This window comes from Procambarus clarkii, chromosome 91 (assembly GCF_040958095.1).
Source record: "Procambarus clarkii isolate CNS0578487 chromosome 91, FALCON_Pclarkii_2.0, whole genome shotgun sequence".
Classification (NCBI taxonomy): Eukaryota; Metazoa; Arthropoda; class Malacostraca; order Decapoda; family Cambaridae; genus Procambarus; species Procambarus clarkii.
This window is the reverse complement of record NC_091240.1, coordinates 12,806,902-12,833,598: the sequence shown is the minus strand read 5'-3', so window position 1 is coordinate 12,833,598 and position 26,697 is coordinate 12,806,902. Positions and strand designations below refer to the sequence as shown.

The 26,697-nt window shown below is 41.3% G+C and overlaps 1 protein-coding gene across 3 annotated transcripts; it reads left to right on the top strand.

Annotated features, from left to right (window-relative positions):
- The first annotated feature begins 359 nt into the window (after nt 1–359).
- On the top strand, nt 360–24,808 carry LOC123774043 (uncharacterized). Of its 3 annotated transcripts, XR_011225960.1 has the most exons (6): nt 382–502; nt 2,601–3,175; nt 4,101–6,481; nt 9,990–13,066; nt 16,115–23,012; nt 24,662–24,808. XR_011225960.1 is itself a non-coding variant. In XM_045768157.2 (5 exons), exons 2-5 carry the CDS (start codon nt 2,965–2,967, stop codon nt 18,171–18,173), a joined length of 7,728 nt encoding a protein of 2,575 aa, XP_045624113.2. In that variant the 5' UTR covers nt 382–502; nt 2,601–2,964; the 3' UTR covers nt 18,174–24,808. The 3 variants fall into 3 exon arrangements, 2 of the variants coding, with proteins under 2 accessions (XP_045624114.2, XP_045624113.2); XM_045768157.2 differs by having other exon boundaries at nt 16,115–24,808; XM_045768158.2 differs by lacking the exon at nt 2,601–3,175 and having other exon boundaries at nt 360–502; nt 16,115–24,808.
- The last annotated feature ends 1,889 nt before the right edge of the window (nt 24,809–26,697 follow it).

Here is a 26,697-nt window from a genome sequence, read left to right as displayed (position 1 = left end):
ATTCATGAAAACAAGGGAGAGAGGGATCAAGTATTGCTGGCCATGGAAAAAATAAAACGATGGTTCGAATCAAAACAAACCTCAGTGGCCTCCCACGATCGTCGTCGCCCCTAAATCAACACAACAACAACCTCAGTGCTCATCTCGCCATGTTGACTGTCCCAACATTGATACTGGTGCAGTCATCGGGAGGGTAAACCCTTCATGCAAACTGCACCTATACCATCAACAACAAGAAGGCTGCCTCTAGTGCAGTCATCGGGAGGGTAAACCCTTCATGCAAACTGCACCTATACCATCAACAACAAGAAGGCTGCCTCTAGTGCAGTCATCGGGAGGACAACTCCTTCATGCAAACTGCACCTACGATCAAGAAGAAGAGACCCCCTCTAGCAGTCATCGGGAGGATAAAACATTCACGCAAACTGCCGTACTATAAAGAAGAAGGAGAGACTATCTTACGGCCTATTTTAAGGATCTATAAGGATAGCTTGCGGAATAAGTAAGAAAAGCGTCCACTAAAATACTTTTTCTGTAGTTATTATAATATATATATATATATATATATATATATATATATATATATATATATATGTCGTACCTAGTAGCCAGAACTCACTTCTCAGCCTACTATTCAAGGCCCGATTTGCCTAATAAGCCAAGTTTTCATGAATTAATGTTTTTTCGTCTACCTAACCTACCTAACCTAACCTAACCTAGCTTTTTTTGGCTACCTAACCTAACCTTACCTATAAATATAGGTTAGGTTAGGTTAGGTAGGGTTGGTTAGGTTCGGTCATATATCTACGTTAATTTTAACTCCAATAAAAAAAATTGACCTCATACATAGAGAAAAGGGTTGCTTTATCATTTCAAAAGAAAAAAATTATAGTAAATATATTAATTCAGGAAAACTTGGCTTATTAGGCAAATCGGGCCTTGAATAGTAGGCTGAGAAGTGAGTTCTGGCTACTAGGTACGACATATATATATATATATATACATATATACATATATACATATACATATACATATACATACTCATCCCTAACTATGTAAAGCCAGAATTAAATTGGTCAACAAATAAATCAGTTACAGCTCTCAAAACTTGGGACTTTGAATTTTTTGTAGCTGATTTTTTCCCAGATTTCAAACTCTATTTTCATTGTTTCTTTAAGTTGTTTTGATGATTAGGGACCAGATTAGGGCTTTTTTGCTTATGTAAAGTATACCCTAAATATATTCCCTAAATCATTATAATTATATCTATACTTTGTTTTTTTGGGGGGTAATTTTTTCTTGACTTCATTTATACACACACATTGACGTACAACTTTCACATACTTGAGTGCGAATGCCAAACAATGTTTATTACAGCATACAAGTAAATTCATGAATTTGAACTGCCTTATTCATTGTCAATAACTTCAACTTCAATTAAATCTATAACTAAAATTTCAACTTACTTCAGTATCCAAAAATCTAGTTTCTGACCGATTCTCACCATTTTTACATATAATGTGCACAGCTGTCTGTTCTACAATCCCTATAGAATTGATTTTTCATAAACTCTAAACGTTTGGAGTTATGAATTTTTGTTGTCTAAATTTGCGCATATTTCAAATGCCATATTAACACACTACACACAGAAATCACAATAACGTGATGCATTAAATGAACAAAACTCGGTTTCAATTCTTTTACCATGTTGTAGCTCAGTCGATTAAGGCAGCGTCTGGGATGCTCCCGGACGCAGGTTCAAATCCTCGTCACGGCTCTTCTGGATTTGGCCATATTAAAAAATTTTTTTTACAGTAAACTATACTGAAAACCTATATTCTATATATATGAAAATGAAGATTATATGCTATTTTGAGAGAATAATAACACCAAATGAACAGTTGGTGATATTTTTATATTTTTGCAGCTGATTTCAAAATCTGAAGTTTTCAATATTCAATTTTATAATTATTTTTTATTTTCTTGTTTTTCAAGTTACACTGGTATCAAAGTTGGAACATTTGCTAGTAGATTATTCACAAAACATTTGAAGGAATTTCAGAAAATGTTAAAAACTCAGTTCAGTGTCACACATCATATGAGGTTTTGCGCAGTTTAAGGGTTAATCCTATGTTCCCTGGAATATGACCCCACAAAAAATCGTTTAACAACCAAGTACCCATTTTACTGTTTAGTTAAACAGAGGCTACAGTTAAGGATTTGTGCCCAGTAAATCCTCCCAGAGCAGGATACAAACCCAGGACAAAGCGCTCGCGAAACGCCAGGGGAGTGTCTTAACCACTATACCACAGGGACTGCATCTTGTGTGCATGTTCCTTGTATACACGTACATGTCTCTTGTATTCTGTTTTGTAAATACATTCCTTTAATGTTATCTTGTTGTAGACTGCATTGTAACTATTAAGTTATGTTTAATGTTATCCTCTTGTGGCCTATAATGTAAATACTATACATGCCTCCAACATCACCCTCCTCTTCAATTTGCTCTATTTCTTCTGCTAAAACAGATTTAGATTGCTGCATATTAATTGAGAATTTTGGGTTCCTTGTAATTAATACTAAACATATAATCTTTTCAGGTAAATGATAAAAGTACAGCACTTTAAACAACTGCATTCTCTGAAGATACTGCCCCGAAATTTTGAAAACAAGTTTTAAAACTGTAATTTTTTTTCAAGTGTTGCATTTAAGCTCTCAAAAGCTCTGTTTATAAGATGTTAAAAAAACAGTACTAGAAGAAACTTGCATGCCATAAAAATATTGATTTAAAAATTGGCTAATACATCCAAGTATGATGGCAGAATTTGTCTGGTAGCATTATCTTATAAAATTAAAGTACTTTGAACTCAAAGAAATAAGTCATCAGAAGCAAAGAAATAATACCTAGTACTACTTATACAAATATTATAAAAATTAAATAATGAAATTGGCAGATATTTGAAGATGAACATGGAGACTACTATATATATTGATTCACAAAATGGCAGAAACAGCTATGAACAAGAGCACATTGGTGCTGGTGCAGGTAGTAAAGACAATGCAAAGGGGTCAGAAAGCAAAGGCTGTCCCAAGAGGTCAGAAAGTATTGAACAGAGATTCCATAAGTATCATGAAGAGAAGCCTACAAAAGCAGCACCCACCTTAGACTATTTTGGTAAGCAAATAATAGGGATTAGATATTGGTATATTATATACATATGGATAACTCAAATGCCTACTGCTTGAAGGTGTAGGGATGTGGTGACCTCACTGACGTCTACTGTGTGGTGCATTTACCCTTACTTTCAATACTTTATAAGGGTTGGGGGGAGTGGGCTTGGAACTCATCTTCCCACAAATTTCTTGTCACTTAACCCCTGCACTGCACACCTGTTTTTGGCAAAAACTTCATAGTGCAATTCTTAAGGACATATTTTTGTTGTTTTTATAAATATTCAGGTAAAGTTAATGTCAAAATGTTTCCAAACTCAACCATTTTCATTTCAAAACACAAAGAGTGATGAAAACATTAAAAAAAACATTGAAATATAGCCTAATTAAAAAAAAAATAGTACAACTCTCAGAACGAGATTTCTCGATTGGCGCAGCACAGTGGTTATAGGTCAAAATGTTATAAAAACAGAAGAAGAAAATAAAAGAAGGAAGGAAGAAGTAAGTCTGTTAATAAATAAAGAACAGTAAGTGAAATTCAAGTGTGAAATAGTAGAAGTATCATGTGTTACTGCATATGCACAGTGCAATGACAGAAATGAGATTAACAAAAGTTTGAGAAAGCTTAGAGAATGATATTAAAAGGATTCCAAGGAGTTATAGAAAAATTGCAATGGGTGGTCTGAATGGAAAGTGAAAATAGATATGATGTTAACATAATACTGTAGGTGAAATAGTTGTTATAGGAATAAATGGATCTAGATAGAAATATTTATGTAATGAAAAAATTATGTTCCATACATATTATTATCACATAATTCAAGTGTAAAGATATGCATACAACATTTGTATACATACACATAGCATTTACATATGGTACATACATATACAGTACAGTACAATATATTGAATTCTTTGTTATCTTTCAGAGGAGGAAATAGAGCTGGATTTACTCAATATGGAAGTCTTCAAAGTGGTAGGTGCTGAAGAACACACCAGGGACACACAAATTACACACACAAGTACTCCAAAAACAGATAAAAGCAGCAGCAGCAGCAGAGAGATTGGGGATAAAAAAAGTCAAGTTCATAGCTCTAAAGATTCTCCAGAATTACGTAATGAGCGAAAGAGTAGCGAGTCCTCCAGAAGATATACGAAAGATGGTTCAAGAGGATCAGAAAATTATTGTCATAGATACAATACACGCCATAATCAAAGGAAAGGTCATTCAGAAACATTAGTCGATGAGCAATATTCTGCTAGGTTGGTTAGCCAGAGAATAAAATATTCAAAAAAAATAAAAAAATGTAAGCAGTCATTGGAATATTTTATACAGAAAGGTAAAGCCGAAGAGGATGCTGTTGATTCAAAAAGAGAGGTTGGCAAGTGTAAGCAGGTGAATGAAGTGTCTCAGCAGGTGAATGGAGTAGCTCAGCAGGTGAGTGAAGTGTCTCAGCAGGTGAGTAGAGTAGCCCAACAGGCAAGTAAAATGTCCCAGCAGATGTCCGAAGTGCCCCAGCAGATGCAGAAAGTGTCCCATCAGGTGAGTGAAGTGTCCCAGCAGGCGAGTGAAGTTCCCCAGAAGGCGAGTAAAGTTCCTCAGAAAGCTAGGAAAGTTCCCCAGAAGGCAAGGAAAGTTCCCCAGAAAGTGAGGAAAGTTCCCCAGCGGGCTAGGAAAGTTCTCCAGCAGGCAAGTGAAGAATCCAAGGGAGAGAATGAAGAGGTGATCAAAGTGTCCAAGGGGGTGATTAAAGTGTCCATGGAAGCAAATGAAGAATCCAAAAAAGAGAGTGAAGAGGTGATCGAAGTGTCCATGGAGGCAAATGAAGAATCCAAGGGAGAGAGTGAAGAGGTGATCGAAGTGCCCATGGAGGCAAATGAAGAATCCAAGGGAGAGAGTGAAGAGGTGATCGAAGTGTCCATGGAAGCAAATGAAGAATCCAAGGGAGAGAGTGAAGAGGTGATCGAAGTGTCCATGGAGGCAAATGAAGAATCCAAGGGAGAGAGTGAAGAGGTGATCGAAGTGCCCATGGAGGCAAATGAAGAATCCAAGGGAGAGAGTGAAGAGGTGATTGAAGTGCCCATGGAGGCAAATGAAAAATCTAAGGGAGAGAGTGAAGAGGTAATCGAAGTGTCCATGAAAGCAAATGAAGAATCCAAGGGAGAGAGTGAGGAGGTGATCGAAGTGCCCATGGAGGCAAATGAAGAATCCAAGGGAGAGAGTGAAGAGGTGATCGAAGTGTCCATGGAGGCAAATGAAGAATCCAAGGGAGAGAGTGTAGAGGTGATCGAAGTGTCCATGGAGGCAAATGAAGAATCCAAGGGAGAGAGTGAAGAGGTGATCGAAGTGCCCATGGAGGCAAATGAAGAATCCAAGGGAGAGAGTGAAGAGGTGATCGAAGTGTCCATGGAGGCAAATGAAGAATCCAAGGGAGAGAGTGAAGAGGTGATCGAAGTGTCCATGGAGGCAAATGAAGAATCCAAGGGAGAGAGTGAAGAGGTGATCGAAGTGTCCATGGAGGCAAGTGAAGAATCCCAGCAAGAAAGTCTTGATCACAAGAAGGAGAATGCGGAACTTAAAGCTGATATTGACTCTGTACAAGATGACTCCATGTCTAAATGTAAAACTGGAATTTCTAAGATAGGAAACTTCATACAGGAACTCAAGACTCGTGACTCTGAAGACAAGGATGGCAAGTTAAAAATGGACAGTGAAGGTTCTAAAAAGGAAGATATTATTTTTATAAAAGCAGTAAAAACCAATAAGACATCTGAGGGTGTTGAGCAAAATGATAGGATATCTCTGAACAAAGCTAAGGATTCTAGATTGGGTAAGTCAAAGAAATCTAAACAAGAAGATTTTAAACATCCTGAAAACAAGGATGGCAAGTTAAAGATGGACATTGAAGGTTCTAAAAAGGAAGATATTATTTTTATAAAAGCAGTAAAAACCAATAAGACATCTGAGGGTGTTGAGCAAAATGATAGAATATCTCTGAACAAAGCTAAGGATTCTAGATTGGGTAAGTCAAAGAAATCTAATCAAGAAGAAAGGAAATTGCACAAGGATGATATGGAGGAGGACAAGAAGACAACACTGAAAATTAAACTTTCTAGAGAGCAGGAAAATATAGATTTTAAGTCCAAGAAAGAAATTAAAGATGCTAGGAAGAATTCATCAACTTTGCAGAATGATCCCTGTGACATGGAAGAGATGATAGACAAATACTTAGAGTCTATAAGGAAAGAATATTCAACAACAACAACAACAAAGGAACATGTACCTGATAATGATGAAGTATGTAAGAAGGTGAGTAATCTTTTCATGTTTTCTCAGTTTATATATATGTTCAAACTGATGCTCTTGATGTGACCATTGACCACAGACAAATAAATCCAATTGTAATACAGTGGGGCCTCGATTTACGATGGTAATCCGTTCCCAGAGACGCATCGTAAGTCAAAATATTGTAAGTCGAAACGATTTTTCCTATAAGAAATAAAGGGAAATGAATTAATCCGTTCCTGACCCCGCAAAAAAATTAACTTCAAAGTAAATTTTATACCTAATTCACCCAAATCTTCACTACAAAAAGTATGTATAAGTTATTACTTATCTTTACTGATGACTCCTGTTGCCGTATGGAAGATGGTGAGAAGGGGGGAGGGGGGAAGGTGTTACTGATTAGAAGGGGAGTCCGCTTCCATTATAACATCAGGCAGTGATGATTTCTCAGGGGTACACTCTCCTGCATTTTGCCTGCATACCACTAGACCTGGTTGTGGTTCACTGCTAGTTTATCTCACTAAAAATTGATCTAGCGACACTTGTTTTTCCCTTCGTTTTAACATTTGTCTGTAATGATACATCACAGTGTCATTGAAAAGGTTAAGGCAACGCCTACTGCAGCTTGATTTGGGTGAGTTGTTTCATCAAAAGTTTTCAGTTCTTCCCATGCTGCACACATTTTCTTTATTTTTGAGGAAGGGATATTCTGTACTGCCTCTATGATCATCCTCACATATGTTTTCATATGTTCAACCTTACCACTTATTTTCTTGGGACCCATGGCATGATATATAATAGTCAGTTTTATGTTCAAAAAGCAAAAAAAAATCACCAAAAAAAAAATAGAATTTCTTATATGCGTGATTGTCACTAAGCGGGCGACTCTAGTAAACTGAGGCAGGTCGGCCCGTGCGACCGGGAACCATGCGCTCAGTCAACCCCAACGTGTATCAACAAATATCGTTAGTTGACGACACTATCGTAAGTCGAATCGCATTTTCCGATCAAATTTATATTGTAACTCAAAATTATCTTAAGTCGGGGCAATCGTAAGTCGAGGAGCCACTGTATATACACATTCCATATTGTTCTATACTTAAAAATTATTATATTAGGGAATGTGTGTGTATTTCCTAATGCTAGTATCATTTAAAAATGCAATTGAATGAAGATTTTGTTGCAGCAAAGTTTTCCATTTGTGGCTTCAACTTTTTTATTTGGTTGAAGCTACTATCACTGATATCAGTGATCAGTAACCTGAAGCTATTATCACTGATCTAGTTTTATACTACTAGGTGCCATCAGTTGTGGAGTTATATTGGCTTATCGGGGACCAAAAGGTTGTTTTGTTCTTTCTCTAGTGACTGTTTCAGGACCGTCATCTTATGCCGAATACTGTCGTCTCGTATTGTGTGGCGTTGGCGGAGCCGCTGCAGCTTGCTTTCAGTATTGATGTTACTTCTGCACTGTTTCACAAGCTTTCTCAGGCACTGTTTTACGTCCGGCCTGCTCATGCACCATCTGAGCCGTCCTGGTACTTGGACAGAGTGCTCTCATATCTGTTTTCTCCTAGGTTTGTTGTAGCCCCTTCGGTTCAGGATTGTTTTTCCAAAGCTCTTTTCCTGTTGGCATTGGCCTCTGGAGGTGGGGTTGGGGAACTTCATGCTCGCCTCCACCAAAGGGGTTTCTGCTCTTTTGGTCGTGGTGATAGATTTGTTCGTTTGCAGCCGTCTCCTTCATTTCTGGCGAAGAAGGAGACTGCTGCTTCCCGAAGGGATCTTTGGGTTGTTGATGCTTGGTTGGTTAGGCCGGGGGTGCATTTTGTTTTTGTCCGGTTGCGGCTCTCTGCCGTTGTTGGCACGCCACGGCTTCTGGGTTCGTGGACGCGCTTTGGGTTGCTCCGGTTCCCTTCCTCCCTGTTCGAGGGTGCTGGTCTCCCAGGTCGTCCGCGGGGTTCTTAAGGCTCTCCAGCCTGCGGTCTATCTCCATGCCCATGACGTCCGCAAGTTTGCGGCTCTTGCCGCCGTCTTTGGTACTGTGTCCTGGGAGGACGTTCAGGCACGGGGAATTTGGCGGTCGGACAGGGTCCTTGGCTGTTCGTTACCTTGTGTGCGTGCCTGGGCCCAGTTGGGCCTGTGTCGCTTTGGGTCGGCGGATGCGGCCTGTTGTCTCGACTTCGGGTTGAGTAGTGTGCGGCGACCACCTCCCAGGTCAGTCCCTATTCTTTTCCTCTGTGGGTAGTTAGCTTTGAGGACCCGTAGGGGCTCCCCCCAGAAAACCAGTGTTGAATGTAATGAAACGCCATTTTATGGGTGAGTCCCGGAGGCTCCCCGGATTCCTTCCCTCCCTCCGGTCGGCAGTTTTTCGCGTGTTTTGACATCCAGCCTCAAAACTGGGGTGTGGATCGCCGGCGTGATAGGTCTGGAGCTACCCCTTCCCCCTCCCGGGAAGGGGGGAGCTGCACAGACAGCGGCGCGATGATGGGTGACGTCATATTAGTTTGCTCATTTGTGTTTGGGGAGTTCTATCCACTCGTTCGGTTTTTGGTTGCAATTTTCACCAGAATAGGGGTTTGTTTTGGGACGCCTACCTTTCTGGGTGCCTAACCCGGTCGATGGCAGACATTGAATACTTCCAACCACACGGGGGTTTCTATAGGCCATTGCTCCCCTTGCCTCTCTGAGGGGGCCAGGTTCTGGCTCGTGGTCCCCAGTAGGCCCATAAGAACTCCATACACATGAATGATGTCAAAGTCTAACATTAGCATATCAGCCTGGTAAGCTCCAGGGAGCCTCCGGAACTCACCCAGAAAATGGCGTTTCATTACATTCAACGCTGGTTATTTTTATTTCCGATACGTTACACGGTGACGTTATGCTCGTTTGCTCGTTTTCATTTGGGGAGTGGTACCAGTACCACTAGTTCAGCTTCAAGTAGCAATATTTTAACCAGAATAGGAGTTTGTTTTGGGTGCCTGACCCAGTCGAGAGCAGACATGGAATGCTTCCAACCACACGGGGGTTTCTGTAGGTCATTGCTCCTCTTGCCTCTCTGAGGGGGCCACCTTCTGGCTCGTGGTCCCCAGTAGGCCTAGAACTCCATGCGCATTCACTAATGCCAAGGGTCTAATACATTCATATCAGCCCCGTTAGCTCCGGGGAGCCTCTGGGTCTCACCCAGAAAATGGCGTTTCATTACGTTCAACACTGGTTTTTAATCTACTCACTTACCGTCATCTACCCAATCATCATCATCTCCTACCCTCAAATTCATTTGAATGCACTCTTTTTCACCAGTCTAAGCCATTTGTTCAGTGTGCCCAAACATCTCTGTATGTTCTCCTAAATCTTGTTGTTTACTGTATTGACTTTTGTACATTACAAAATGTTAGAAAAAGAGCTATTGCCCATACATGGCATTACTTGTTGATAACGATTTTTTACAAATGAGCAGGACTATTAAATATATAATGTATTTTATGTATTTTATTAATCAACATGACTGTAGTAATTGTATATTTTATTTACAGGTACCTGTAATTGGTGAGCCACATATGTACAGGTTTAGTAAGGTGGTTATAATTGGAGATTCTCGCATCAAGCCATTGGAAGATGTTGGGATGAAGAGCACATTTGGCCCTCTAGAGATCAAGTGTGTGCCAGATTTGACCTTTGATAATCTGAAGGAAGCTGTTAAGCATAATGTTGATAAAAGCAATTGCCCTCGAGGAATCTTGCTCATTTGTAGTGTTGGCATCTATGATATGATTGAGTTAAATAACAATGTATCCTGTGAGAAAATGCTTGATCATGAACCAATGAAGCAAATCTCTGATACACAACATTCTATGAAAAATAAAAACCATTTCTCTTTTTGGGTTAACCTTCGTACAGATTTAAAGAAATTATTCTGTAAAAATTCGATGATCTTTTTTACCACTATTCTTCCCGTTCACATTTCTAAATTTAATAAATGCCAGGCACAAGCTCATAAAATGGCTACTGGACACAACCCAGGTTATAGCAAGAAGAAAAGGAAATTGTGGACGTCAAAAATGATGAATATAGACTTTTCTGTTAATTCTGAGGTGAGCAAATTCAACTCCCATGTCTCAGTATTAAGTGTGAGAGGAGATAGGAAAACAATTATTTTTAATCTTTTGCCAAATGTGAGAGAAGATGGGCAAATTTTTTTTGCAAATTCTTTACCTCCTAATCCACATTATAATATTGATGATGGTTTAAACCCGTCAAGAGATGCAACACAAAATTATATGGTTCCCATGCTAAAATATACCATTAAGCAGTATCATATGAACAGGTACCAGGAAGTTGTGCTTATTGGTGATTCCAGATTACAAAAAGTGGAAAAAGGTTGGCATAAATGTGATGGAGAGATGATCACTATATTTACACAGTGCAAGTTGTCCTTCCGAGCTTTGACTGAAGACAACCCCATTGTGAAGGAAATTTCAGGCAAGAAGGATGCACTTATAGTTCTTAGTTTAGGCATGTATGATATTATAAACTTTGTTGCAGAAGATGGGTGTGACTCCCATAAGATGAAATTGGAATTACCCTCATTATGTTTTGAGAACTTGGACTCTAGTGATAAACTCTGGAATGACTTTGTTAACTCACTGAAGAGCGTTGACGAACTTCTCCGTAAAGTAACGACTAACTGTGATGTTATAATCACAACCATTTATCCATTTGATTTTCTGACCTTACAGAACTACTTGGTCAAGAGACACGCTGAAGAAACTGGACACATTGTAACAATTCCTTCACAATCCATGGAAATAAAGGAAAAATTGAACAGGATTGAGGATTTCATGTTAATAGTAAATAAGTTTGCTTTTACACTTGCTGAAGAGAAACAGTTACCTGTCTGGGACTTTAATAGTTTGGTGTTTAGTGCTTACAAATCAGCAAATTATGTTCCTCTGTTTGATGGTTTTCATCCAACTGCATTTGTTGCAAGGAGGATAGCTAAAGCTTGTGTGAAGCTTGCTGATAATTCTTTGTATGTTTGCTGTTCCAATTTCAGTATTGTTGAAATGGAGGATGAAGCTGAATTTGACAAGAAGCTTCATATGCGCCAGCCAGATTTATCTACTGTATTGGAAATCTTTGATGTGTCTGTCTCTCCAATTTGTAATGAGACTGTAGTTAAAAGAAAATGGAAAAACACCGAAAATGATAGTAATGTCATAGTCACCATGTCTGAATGTGAGCCCTCAGCTGCTGGGGAAGATACATTAGCAGTCAATGTAAATAAAATAAAAGACTGTATTTGTCCAGGTGCCTTGAGCTCAAAAATTAAAAATTGTGTGCGTGAGAAAAGAGAAGACAATCTTGAGAGAGAAAACAGTGTCAGTCAGAATCCTCTCTTTGATCCTTTCTCTCCATCTTCACTGCAATTGCCATCTCTAGATAATGAAGAGAAAGATTCTGAATTTCATGGTGAGGAAACTGGGTCATTTAAAAAGTATAAATTGGCAGGAAATTACACGGTAAATTATACTGAAAGTAACTTCAGCTGTTCCCAGAATAGCACTCCTGATCTGAGGCCTACAATATATTTTAGTCAACCCAAAAGTAGTGAAGGAGTTAGCAAAAGTTATAGTCCTAGCATTGGCTATAATCCAGAGAGACAATATAGTCCCGAGAGAGAAAATAATCCAAAGAGGGTGACTAGCTCATGGAGTTATGGTAGCAGAATCAATCACTGCAGTGGAGATAGGTCGTACAGTGCTGGAAGTAGTAATTATGACAAATCTCTTTCTAGTCCGGAAAGGATAAGGCGGGAGAGATGTCACACTCCTGTTAAACAATACCCTTTAGATAGAGATGGGACATGGAGGCAAAGTCCATCAAGAAGTTCAAGTAGAGGTGAAATAGGGAGGCAGAGTCCAAGAAGAAGTTGTAGTAGAGATAAGATAGGGAGGCAGAGTCCAAGAAGAAGTTGTAGTAGAGATAAGATAGGGAGGCAGAGTCCAAGAAGAAGTTGTAGTAGAGATAAAATATGGAGGCAGAGTCCAAGAAGAAGTTGTAGTAATGATAAGATAGGGAGGCAGAGTCCAAGAAGAAGTTGTAGTAGAGATAAGATAGGGAAGCAGAGTCCAAGAAGAAGTTGCAGTAGAGATAAAATATGGAGGCAGAGTCCAAGAAGAAGTTCTAGTAGAGATAAGATAGGGAGGCAGAGTCCAAGAAGAAGTTGTAGTAGAGATAAAATATGGAGGCAGAGTCCAAGAAGAAGTTGCAGTAGAGAAAAGATATGGCGGCAAAGTCCAAGCAGAAGTTGTAGTAGAGATGAAACATGGAGGAAAAGTCCAAGAAGAAGTTGTAGTAGTGATGAAACATGGAGGAAAATTCCAAGAAGAAGTTGTAGTAGAGATGAAACATGGAGGAAAAGTCCAAGAAGAAGTTGTAGTAGAGATGAAACATGGAGAAAAAGTCCAAGAAGAAGAAGTTGCAGTCCAGTCCAACACTATGCACATAGCTCAAGTGATCAGGTCAGCAGTGAGCATTTGAGAAAAGATAGGCACCACAGTCCATGGAAGAGAGAGATGCACTCACCTTCACTTTCTCCACATTCGAAAAGGTATGAATATACTTTGGTTTATATCTTGCCCTTAACTTTTTTCTGGCATAATCCTGTGAGTTGAGGACATCTTTATTCAGTATGGAGTAAAGTTTGATGACTTTCCCGACCCTTCTCACTCTCTTGTACATTATCTTCTTTCCCCTTCTCTTTCCTTTCTCCATTTCCTATCTCACCCTGCTTTTCTTTATTCTTTCAATCTTATTATTCAGCCCTATCCATTTCTACTCTCCTCTTCTATATCCTTCCCCTCCTTTTCTGGGGGGAGCCCCTACAGCTCCCCGGAGCTATCCAGGCTGATATGGATACCTTAACTATTTTGCATCAGTCAATGTGGGTGGAATTCTAGGCCTACCGAGGACCACGAGCCAGAACCTGGCCCTCTCACAGAGGCACGAGGAGCAATGGCCCATAGAAATGCACATGTGATTTCAAACATTCTATATCTGCCATCAACCGGGACTTGCTTGATACCTGCTTGATGGGGTTTTGGGAGTTCTTCTACTCCCCAAGCCCGGCCCGAGGCCAGACTTGACTTGTGAGAGTTTGGTCCACCAGGCTGTTGCTTGGAGCGACCCGCAGACCCACATACACATCACAGCTCGGTTAGTCCGGCACTCCTTGAAAAAAATAATTTAGTTTTCCCTTGAAGATGTCCATGGTTGTTCCAGCAATATTTCTGATGCTTGCTGGTAGAATGCTGAACAACCACGGACCTCTGATGTTTATACAGTGTTCTCTGATTGTGCCTATGGCACTTTTGCTCTTCACTGGGTCTGTTCTGCATTTTCTTCTATATCGTTCACTCCAGTACGTTGTTATTTTACTGTATAGATTTGGGACCTGTCCCTCCAGTATTTTCCATGTGTATATTATTTGGTATCTCTCTCGTCTCCTTTCTAGTGAGTACATTTGGAGAGCTTTGAAACGATCCCAATAATTTAGGTGCTTTATCTCGTCTAAGCGTGCTGTATATGTTCTCTGTATTCCCTCTATTTCAGCAATTTCTCCTGCTCTGAAGGGGGAAGTGAATACTGAGCAGTACTCAAGATGGGACAACACAAGTGATTTGAAGAGTACAACCATTGTGATGAGAGCTCTGGAATTGAAGGTTCTCATAATTCATCCTATCATTTTTCTGGCTGACGCAATACTTGCTTGGTTATGCTCCCTAAACGTTAGGATGTCGGACATCATTATTCCCAAATCCTTGACATGATGTTTTCCTTCTATGGGCAGATTCGATTGTGTTTTGTACCCTGTATTATGTTTCAGATCCTCATTTTTGCCATATCTGAGTACCTGGAATTTAACACCGTTAACCACTTAACTGCGCCAACCGAGAAAACTCTTTGATTTTTTGGTACCAATTCTAAATGTGTGATTACCTAAGTGATTACCTAAGTGTAGTTACAGGGTGAGAGCTACGCTCGTGGTGTCCCGTCTTCCCAGCATTCTTTGTCATATAACGCTTTGAAACTACTGACGGTCTTGGCCTCCACCACCTTCTCACCTAACTTGTTCCAACCGTCTACCACTATGCTTGCGAAAGTGAATTTTCTTATATTTCTTCGGCATCTGTGTTTAGCTAGTTTATATCTATGACCTCTTGTTCTTAAAGTTCCAGGTCTCAGGAAATCTTCCCTATCGATTTTATCAATTCCTGTTACTATTTTGTAACATAGTAACAGGAATACATATTACAGCGTTGAATGTAATGAAACGCCATTTTCTGGGTGAATCCCGGAGGTTCCCCAGCAACCCTCTCTCCCTCCGGTCTACGGTTTTTCGCGTTTTTGATATTCAGCCTCGGAACTAAGGTGTGGATCGCCAGCGCGAGGGTCTGGGGCTCTCCCTTCCCCCTCCCAGAGACGGGGGGAGCTGCGCAGACATGCAGAATGGCTCGTGTGATGTCATGGTTGTTTGTTCATTTTTCTTTTGGGGAGTTCTGTCCACTTGTTGGAGATTTTTGTTGTTTTTACCAGAATTGGGGTTTGTTTTGTGGGGATCACCTTTCTGGGTGCCTGTCCCTGTTGATGGCAGATATAGAATGCTCGAAATCACATGTGCATTTCTGTGGGCCATTGCTTTTTTTGCCTCTGTGAGGGGGGCCATGTTCTGGCTCATGGTCCCCCGGTAGGCCTAGAACTCCACCCACATTGACTGATGCAAAATAGTTAGGGTATCCATATCAGCCTGGATAGCTCCAGGAAGCCTCCGGAACTCACCCAGAAAATGATGTTTAATTCTCAATCGATTTCATTCTCAATCGACTTGAGAATGGTCCAGGACGGACCGAAACGTCGTCGTCCCTTCAACTTCTAGTGTGTGGTTTGGTCAACATACTTCAGCCACGTTATTGTGACTCATCGCCTGCTGATGTTTCATTACATTCAATGCCGTTTTTTTTTTTGCTTTCCATAGATCCTTTTTCCCCTTCTCATCTCCCTCTCTCCATCCCTCCTTTGCCTTTAGACTGTACTTGGTAGATACTTGGCAACTTTTGCAATGAACATTTCCTCATTGTCTTGTCCCATTATCTTCTTACTTTTCCTTGTCTCTATCAAAAAGTTAAAATAGTTGAGTCTTTATATGCAGTGTCTAGTCTTTATACCCTGCACTGTAATACAGGTATATAAATACAGTACCAGTAATTATGAGGGTCTCGGTTGTTTTGGTGCATTATGCTGTCTAGTTTATTCCATCAATAACATGATCCAAGGAGTATGTTATGGATGCCATTCCTCATTCTAATGTCATTGATGCATATCATCATTGCTGTATTTTATGGTTGAATTTCTTTGTATAAATTTTACTTAAACTCTAATGAATTAAACTCTTTTATTATACTCCTATCAACTTTACCATGTGTCACCACCTTTCAGTTTTGTAATAGGAATAGTAAGTACAGTAATAATTGACTGTGTTCTGTGCTGAAATTTGTTGTACTTTATTTTTGGGGGGATTTGGACTTACATCCTGTAAGTCCTAAACATCCTGTTTAGTGTAATTTATTGCTTATTCTATTTGTAATTTATTTATTTCCAGATCACGATCACGATCTATCTCTCGCTCTCATGCCCATTCAAGTAAAGGAAGAAGAGAAGAGCGTGGTTTGAACAGAGGAAGAGAAGAGCGTGGTTTGAAAAGAGGAAGAGAAGAGCGTGGTTTGAAGAGAGGAAGAAGAAAAAAGCGTGGTTCAGAACATTCTGTCATTGTATGTGCCCTGCATTCTTTGCGTGAAGTTCATAACCGTGAGTGTGATAAGTATAGAAAAAAACCATTTGCTCATCCTGATTACACTAAAGAATATCAAAAATTTGTTGACAAGAAGAGGGAGAGAATTCTTTCACTTGGAGGTGATCCAAGCACATATGACACGACAAAAGAATGGGAAATATTTTGGCAGTCTCGTATGGAAACTATATTTAATGAATGTTGGACAGTCAAGAGAGACCAGTGTGTATCAATGTTGCCCGTCAATAAAAGTTTCTCTCATTCACCTTCTCCCTCTTCTAGTTGTTCAGTGTCTTCAGACAGATCATCAGATACTAGCAATTATAACTTTAGTAACATTCTTGGAAAGAAAGCTAAATGTTCTAGATCACCAAGTATAGACAGAAAGAAAAATGTCAAGGAAGTGAAGATAAGTAGAGAGAGAAAAATAAGTAATAGGATAAAATATTTTCAAGACAAGGGAGTACAAGAAGAAGAGAAGATTGATCCCAAACACAGAGACTTCATCAGGAAGGGAAAGAGTCTCAAATGTTCATCAAGTGAGACCTTTTGGGATAATGGTTTTCTCGCTGGAGAGAAAGGAAGTAGTTGTGTTGCGGAAAAGTTGGGTATGAAAAATATGGAAGGAAATATTAATGAACTTTTACAAGTTATTGAACCAGTGAAATCAGTTGAACATATTGCAGGAAATACAGCAAATTCCTTTGTGACTGAACTAATACCTTATATATCAAATGATGCTAAACAGCCCTTCGACAGGAATATTATGGCCGAGTCATGTGAAAAAATTACATTGATGGCTCGGCTATCAAAAAAGACAAGCTGTAGATTACAAGATTCACTAAAAACATCGGGAGTGAGTTTTCCCGAGAAAGAAGAACAGTTGAAACTTAATACAACCAGGCAATTACCTGAAGTGGAAGTCTCTTCCACAACTCTTACAGGATGCTTTACAGCCGAGGTAATTGACGTTTTAGAGTTATTGAGTCATGTAGGAGAGCGGTTAGGGGCATTACAGAGTCCTGTAAAATTATTGCATGAGCAAGCATTAATGTTTAAGTCAAGTGGATTAGATGCAATTAAAATTTTTGATGAAATTGATAACAAAATTCTGTTAAACATGATAGTAGATAAATTAAGAAAGGCACTGAAAGATGGCACACTAAACATCATCCATAAAATCATCACACGGGAAGCTGAAGAAAAACTTAGCCTTTTACTTGAAAAAGAAAAAGATCGATCTTTGCTCCATGATTTAAATGTTGATAGCATAGCTAATGCTTGTCTTGGAAAAAGTTCAGCTGAGACTACAACCTTTATTGAAAATGCTTTGATGTATCTTGGTCACACTAAAGTTCCTCAGGATCAGTTAATGAGAATTCACATGGCAGTTAAGACGGAACAAGCAAAGATATTTTCCCTTTCAAAGAATGTGCCTCAAGGTAGAGATTGTGTAGTTAGTAAACCATTACAGATACCTGTGCCACCAGGAAAGCCAAGTCATCATGATGCAGTGCCAATATCACAACAATACACCTCTGTTCCACCTCCCTCTTTAGGATCTGCCACCTATTCTCAGTCTCACATAAGAAATTTATGTCTGCCTTTTCCTGTTGCTCCTGGACAAGAAGCTGTCCCAAAACCTGTTCACACAATATCACAAGCTCCACCTCAACCTATTGCTAGTACATCACAAACTGCACCACACACTATTGCTTCTACACTACAAATGATACCTCAGCCTGTTCCTCCACCTGTCATTATGCCAGGAAGTCACACTTTTGGCTCTTCAACTCACACTGCAAGAACTGTAGTCAGTGACAAATTGTCATTAACTGATTTTCTTTCTTCAATAGTTCACATTAGTTAAGTTAATGTTCAGTTAATAGTTCAGTTAATGTGAACTGAATTGTGTTAACCAGCTATGTTTATTATTGTACCTTCAAAGCAATATTGCTGCAATTGAAGTGACTACATTTAACCCCTTAACTGCGTGGCCTCCAAATATGACACCCCCCCTAGTGCGCAGGAAAATTTTTCTAATTTTAAAGTAAGTACTTTAGCTGCTATGGTGTCCGTAAGTTCGTGCGTTACGTCGTCATTCCCTGGTTGCCCGTGGCATACGCCCCCGGGGCCGTTAGGGCGCTCGGGGCAGGATGTATGAGTTGCCGTCAATATATTTTTGTTCATTTTCTGCGCACAGTTCCAAATACATTTTATATGCTTTTGCATGTCAATCCTATGTATAATGAACACGTACGCTATATTATGGCCGTAGAACATCCGTACTGTCCGAAGACACTGTGTTACATGTATGACACATGTGTACATATATCCAGCACATATTTCCATTGTATTATGCTAATTTATGTATATATATACAGTCTATTTACACACTATACACTATCACACACTATATACATTCACCATGAACACACCCAGAACTCTGCGAGTGTCAGCTGCCACACCCTCACTCCTCTAACATCCAGTCTCTCCCTCACTCCTCCAACATCTTACTCGCCAACATTGTTCCTCCCACCATACTGTTATTGTTTGTATTACACTATTTACACATGTTATGTATACCTATCTACATGTTTCATTCACCAGAACTATGCAAGTAAGCCGGTATTGTGTCCAAACTTTACAGTGGCCACTATACACTGCAAAAATCACACAGCAGCCAGCAGACGACGCTACGATTATGTCACCTCCCCTCACCAAAATAGCTCCTCAACATACTCCTGTTGCTGTTACTACACTATATACACACATTGTATATACCCATGTACAAATGTGTTCACCATAGCAAACCACTAAGCTAGTATGATTAGCTAAACAAGAGTGGCTGCCACACACTCACAGTGAGGCTACCTCGATTCTCTCCCACGCTCCCTCACTACAATTACTCCTACAATACTACGCACAGTGCTTATTATCACCACAATCCTGCTGTTATCACAATACTGGTCACTAAATCCTGTAAATACATAATTGACCACAAGTTTATTTTGTAAAGGAACCTAAGAAGTCGTTTGAAGACTCCTAGATGGACGAAATAATGCTGTGGTGCTGTGGCTAGTGTTGTGTACATCGTGAATGTTACGGCCCTCTCGGGTCGCAACTGGGTCCTTACTCTGATGTTGTTAGAGGAAGGGTATCCGGCCCCAAGCCAGTAGTGGCTTTCAAGGGATGTGATCCATAACGCAAGTAAATTAAAAGGGGAAGGGAAAGAAAGGCAAAAACTTAATATTATAATTAACACCTTCACCAATAAATATATATATAAGAACGATTACACGGGGGGGGGGGGTGTATAAACACTATAATACACTGTTGTCTTCTTCTGAAGACTCTGGATCTTCTCGGTGCCAAGCTCTCGGTGCTCTCGTGGCCTCACGACGAATCCTTCGAGAAGCTGAGTCTACCCCGGCCACAGGCCAGCCAAAACACAGTTCCACTGGGGGCACCGCCGTGGAGGCTGTCAACCACAAGTCCAGCAGACGGCTGGCAGGTTCCGAATCAGCGACGCTGGTTAGGCCACTCCACGAGCGATACTAGGGTAGCGCCCTAGTCAGGAGCCTCGTGTGATACCACAGATCACTCTCCTTTCCACAATACCCCAGTGGTTAAGCGTCTCCACCAGTCAGTCCCGGGTATGACAATCCTCAAACTGCCGCTTCACAGGCAGGGTAACACCACAGTGTTCATCCGGGAGGCGACTCACAGCTGCTGCAGCAAAACACTTGGTGTCGAGACGGCTGCCTTGGGTAGACTGACTCAACTTCCCTTACAGCAGTCCCAGGTCGACTCTGTAAGCAGACACGTCATCAATAACAGGGACACACTAAAGCACCTCACTTACAGGCTCAGACACAAACGCCCGATGTATCCACTCCATAGATGGCGTGGTTGTCTGGGCACCACCGCACCAGAGGTCAGCAGCGGCTGTGTTGTGAGCTGAACAGGACTGGAAACTGGCCCTCGTGGCCAGTACACCTCGTCCTCACCAGGTGTCGTCGTCCATTTGGAGGGGGTTTCGGGAGCTGACCCACAGATGGCGCGGTCGTCACTGCTCCGTGCTCGGACGCTGGATTCGGGTCCGTAACAGTGAACAGCATTGAATCACTAATATTTGAACATTGTACCCAGTCATCATTACACTCAGGCTCTTCTGTAATACTATCATGGCTAAATAATACAAGTTATATATATTTTGACATTATTAGGGGATGCTGTGGTCACAAGCTGAACAGCAATGCTGTGAGCTCATGCTGCGTGCGCCAGCCTTGGTTGCTCTCTCACTACTGAGGCTCTCAAACCCGGGAATGTGGACCACGATTTTTTTTAAAGATGGCGTCTGTTTACAAGAGCCCTAAAGAAGCTGATGTGAACCCCATGTAGCCGCGGGAGTTTTAAATGGAACTTGAAAAATACAAATACCTGGAGGCGCGTAGCGCACCCCAGACGTGGGCCTGCAGGTGCGTTGCGCAGTTAAAGGGGTTAATTATCAAACAACATCCTTTTAAAAAAGAAAATTATAACATTGTTACCTTGTAATTTGCAAACTTCACATACAGTTTGGCCAACCCAGCATACCAAGATACAAAAATTGTCAAATTAACTTTGAAGGTTGTAAAGAAACCTAATACGATTTCTCTTAAAGCTCTCACAAGAATTTTGTAAACACATAGTCTTTTTGGTAAGAGTACAAAAGTGAGGAATTTAGTTAAGTCAATATTACCATTAAATTGTATGCCAATATAGTATGCTGTACTTAAATATTTCAAAGCTTATTTGCAGCAGCTGGTGTATTTTGTTTGAGTACTACCACAAATAGCGCTTGTGTTTTTATATATGTTACAGTAGTGTCTTTGATTAAAAAAAAGTTGGTTGAATAGTGCTGAGAACAGACTTTACCAAGTCTGTTACCTAGTCAAGAACAGAGAACAAGACATACCAAGATGAGAGCAGACTTTACTGTAGATAACATTTTTTACAACCAAATTCTTGACCAGAAACATTTGTAATCCAAGATCATTTTTGTGAATTCTTCACTATCAAAAATCAGTATAATAGAATAGTAGAGTATATAGAGTATATACTGTACTTGTACAGTATAATAGAATAGTAACAGTAGCAGGTGAGAAGGCATGACGCACACTTCAATGTTTGTTTACGTTACTGTGCTTCATTATCAGAATTAGAAAAATCTTTGCCAAATATAGGTGACAATACAGGGTTGAAAGATGTAAATACTTTACTAATTTTAGCATGATGAAAGAAGTCATGGTCAAACTCGAGTGAGTGAAGCTCAGATGGTACAGTCACTGGCCGAGTTTCATGTGCATCTTTGACATAATGAATTTGTGAGCAGAGCAGTACTAGTGGTGAAAGCATAAGAAAAAAGATGTTAATCATGAGTGAGTGTGAGCTTTACACTAGACAGTGGTATAATAGTGTAAGTTTTGCTGAATTTTAATGTTAGTAGGCCTATTTGGCGGGCCTTGCAAGAGTGCTATATTATCAATGCTCAAATAGAAAAATTTATATTTGTATGTTGATCGCGATTCTATTATGCGTATAATGTATAATACAGCATGTAAGAATTTTCAATCTAATTTTTATCATTCTTGCATAAAATTTGGGATTCGTTATAAAGAATCAATTGATAAACCTTTGTGAAAACACGAATTCATGTACAGTAGTTTATTTTGTCGTGAAAGGATGATGATGATATGTAAGTGAAGATGTATAGATATTTTTATTAATTAAAATCTCCAGAAATTAATGATCCATTGTGAATATTGCAGTAAAAATTTCTTATTACTTTAATTCTTAGCACACAAGAGGCACTTTCTTCAAATCTTGCCTGTATTACATAGTGAACTGGGGAAAATCAGAATCCATTGTCATCATTATACAAATACTGTTCTTAACACACACTATTATTTTTGTATCATTGCATTACTTGGTATAATATGTTAAACTGTATATAAGTCAATAAGTGCGAAGAGTTTTATTTCTGTAGAGAGTAGTGACGAGTGTCCGAGTCATAATTTTTTTTGTTTCAGTGTACTGTACAGTAATACATAAGACTTAATTATTTTCTACCTCCTGTATCTATCTCCAGTTGATGCGATAGAGTCTATATGTGAAGATAAAATTGGGTACAGTTGCCAGAGTGAGTAGCATGCTGGACTGGAAGTTCAAGGGTCATGAGATCAATTTGTAAAAAGTTTAATATGTATAGAGAAAGCAGTGTTGTTTTACACCAGGTTTGAGCTTGTTTCTGGAGCATAACTGTGTCCAAACTGATTGTGAAAGCTCAACTGGTTTATAAATAATCCCTTAGATAGAGATGGACTTTCTTTATTAGAACATATGTAGTTGAAAATCCAGAATCATGAAAGAGTCGACTTGTAAATTCTTCTCTTCCCTTCACTATGAAGAGAACTTATCTATGCTTGGAACCTGCTCCAAGGGTAAAGGTCCAGACAGCAGCAGAGTTTGATGGCGCATTATATATTGTATCATACTCAGTTAACGAATTTAAAGTTTTATTCATTTTCTGCATTTGTTCAGGGCTTGTGATAATTTAATTATAATACTGTATACTACATTTTTCTGGGGATCCCCTTCAGCTCTGGAGCTATCCAGGCTGACATGGATATTATATTAGACTTTGGCATCAGTCAATGTGAATGGAGTTCTAGGCCTATCGGGAACCACGAGCCAGAACCTGGCCCCCTCAGAGAGGCACGAGGAGCAATGGCCCATAGAAAACCCTATATGGTTGGAAGCATTCTATGTCTGCCATCGACTGGATTGGGCACCCAGAAAGATAAGCATCCCAGACCAAACCCCTATTCTGGTTGAAACTACTACTGAAAGTCAAACGAGTGGACAGAACTCCTCAAATAAAAATGAGCAAACGAGCATGACGTCACCACGTGCTGCGCTGCTGTCTGTGCAGCTTCCCCCTCCCCGGGAGGGGATAGGGGGGAGCCCCAGACTCCTCAGTTCTTTGGCTGATGTGAATGGCAATGGTCATGTTACTCTGGCTCCTGACTTCTGTCCTCTGCTCTGTGCCTTGTGGTGTGGTGCGAGTTCTTCTCTGGAGGTGCGCGAGCTAGAAGTAATCTCACAAGTGCTCGGGCTGCATGTACCTAGAGTCGTCTTCCCTAGGTGCCCCCTGTAAGTACTGCTCTTGTGACTTGGGTCTACCTTCCTCAAGTCACCTTGGGATCTACCTCTACTTAGTCTTTTGCTGCTCGGTGATCGACCATCCTTAGTGTGCTGGGTTTTCTGCACCCTTGTTTGCCTTTGGGAAGTGGTAGTTTGCACTAGTAGGGGCACAGGCCGGGTACTGCACAGCTAGTTATCACCTCTCATAGCAGCCGGGTCTGTCCCACCTGGGATCGTTGTCCTCTTATGGCATTTTTGTTTTGTTTTTGTTTCCTTGCCTGGTGGAGGGGGTCTGCCCCTTGTGTTAGGTTGTTGCCATTGTCTTTGGTGGTCACTCCACTAGGTTCCCATGAGTGGACACGTCCCGGGGTGCAGCTTTTAGTGGATCTCTTGGTAGTCTTGGGCGCTGGTTAGCCGCACCCTGCCTGGGTTTCCTTAGCGATATCAGTCTAAGGGCCCTGGGATTCCCCGCGGGGGTACATGGGTCCAATGAATGCGACCCCTGGATCCCATCTTGCTTTGTGCAAGTTTGAAGGATGCTCTGTCCCCTTGTCTCAGGGGAGGGGGGGGGCTCTCACTGTTTTTGCCTCTATCATTTTGCCTGTTGGGTCGGTGACACCTTCGACCCCGAGTCCTGCGAGTTTTGTTGTTTGCTTGTGACTCAGTTCACCCAGTCCACTGATGATTCTCTTCGGGTGCAGGCTGCTCAGGCATTGCTAGGTGTAGGTTGCTGCAACGCGCTAGGTTTAGGTCGCTGCAATGCGCTAGGTTGATTGCCGTCCCGGAAGGCCCGGGGCTGCCCCCAATTTGGTTATACCTCCCTCCCTTCGGTCGGCGGTTTTTCATGTGTTGTGACATCCAGCCTCAAAACTGGGGTGTGGGTAGCTTGCACGAGGTGTCTGGGCAGCTCCCCCCTCCCGGGGAGGGGGGAGCTGCCCAGACGGTGGAGCGGCACGTGGTGATGTCATGCTCGTTTGCTCGTATTCATTTGGGAAGTTCTGTTCGCTCGTTTGATTTTTAGTAGTAGTTTCAACCAGAATAGGGGGTTTGTTTTGGGGATGCTTACTGTTCTGGATGCCTGACCTGGTCAATGGCAGACATAGAATGCTCCATAATCACAGGTGTATTTCTATAGGCCATTGCTCCTCGTGCCTCTCTGAGGGGGCCCAGGTTCTGGCTCCTGTTCCCTGGTAGGCTAGGAGTCCATTCACATTGATGCCGAAGTGTAATATATCCATACTAGGCTGGATAGCTTCGGGGAGCCTCCGGGTCTCACCCAGAAAATGGCGTTTCATTACATTAAACACTGGTTTATTTTTTTATTTTTCAATATGCCTGACCTTTTTATTTAATTTATTTTCTCTGGGGAGCCCCTACGTCTTCCTAGAGCTATCGGGCTAATGTGTGATATATTTGACCAGGGCATTAGCTGTGAAGTTCGACCTATCAGGGGCCACAAGCCAGACCCCTTCAGAGAGGCTGCAGGGAGCAATGGCCCTGGAAACCCCCCTCCCCCCTGTGGTTAGGATTTTTCCTTATCTGCCATCAACCGGGCTTAGGCACCCAGAAAGGTAAGCATAACAAAACAAACCCCCACATGGTAAGAAACTAACAACTGAAAACCAAACAGAGAAGTAGAACTTCCTTCAATCCCAAGAAACAAGCAAACGTCACGCTCCACTGCCGCGCCACTCGTCTGCGCAGCCCTTCCCTCCCCAAGAGGGGAAGGGTGAGCCCCGGACCTTCCCACGCTAACTTTTCAGCCCTTCAGTTCGTTAGCTAATGTGGTCCGGCGTGGACGCATCTCTGGATTCGGTTTCCATAGCAGTGTTTGCCTTCGTGGCGACCTCTGCAGTGTTGTGTGTGGTGGCCAGGTGTTCCTCATCAGTGCCGGGGCTGCATGCGCTTAGGGGCTTCCTTCTCTAGATATGCCTCTGTGAGTACTGCCCCTGCGTGTCAGAGTTATCTTCTCTGGGAAATCTTTTCTGATAGGGGTTCTTGCTCCTCGGCATTTTCCCCACCCTTGGGACCAGCTGGGGTTTCGTGGCCCTTGTTTGGCTTTGGGTAGGGAGTGGTATCACGCTGGTTAGGGCATCAAGGTGTTGTGCAGCCTGCCTACCTATGCGGCGGCCAGTTCCTGTTTCCTCTGGGGACGTTGTACTTTTGTGGGATTTTTCTTTTGGTTTGGTTTTCCTTGCCTGATTGGGGGTCTGCCTTGTGTAGCTATCATTCCCCGTATAATTATTTGGTGGCCCTCTGCTAGGCCCCGTGATTGCACACATCGCAGGGGTTTCAGTGTTTGCTCTTCCTCTTGTTAGCTTTGGGTCTTAACCAGTTAGCAATACCTTGCCTGGGCTTCTCGTAGCAATCAGCCGACGGGGCCTGGAAAACCCTGTTGGGGCTCAGTGAACCACTGGACGCATCTTCCGGGTTCCAGCACGCCTTGTGCGGGTTCGTTGGTTGCTGTGTGCCCTTGTCTCAGGGTGACAGTCACCTCTTTTGCCTCCGTCGTGCTGTAACACCATAAAGGTGTTTAGTTTAATATTTCACATAAAATATGAGTCAGCCAGACAGGATATTTGAAAGCGTCAGATTGTCTGGTCTTAATAATTAAAAAGTCACACCTCTAGAGTGTTAATTGCAACAGGTCAGATGTGGTGAAATGACCTTGCCTTCTGCTAAGTCGATAATTGCAGACTTGGTTCCCGCCAAACACACCGAAACTACGACGTTGGTACAACGTTCGAACAAGTTTTAACGCCGCCTAACCAGTTATAACAACCAATATAGCAAGTTGGAACAACGTTCTAATTCGTCATAAACACGTTAAGGCAAGATGTAACCACTTTATTACAAGTTGTAACAAGCGGAAAATAGAGACAGTTTCGGTTTGTGTTTCCAGGGTTGTGTGTTTCCATCAAACAAGCCGCTGTCTAGGGTTTTAGGTAGAGAGCCTGAGGCTATCTTACTGGGTAGGCAGAGTTAGCCGGATCCCCCATAAATACCCATGGAACTGTACATTCAACACAAGAGGATTGAGCACGACAGCGAGAGTTAGATCAGTTGTCAAGAGGTTCCATCAGCTAGGCTGGCCTTCACAGGCCAGGTGGGGATTCTGTCAACTGCAGCCCCCGCCCTTTCTCTATCCAACTTAGACTCAAAGACTTTAATGAGTTTAACTTTAAGGTGACAAATTTGGTGTATTT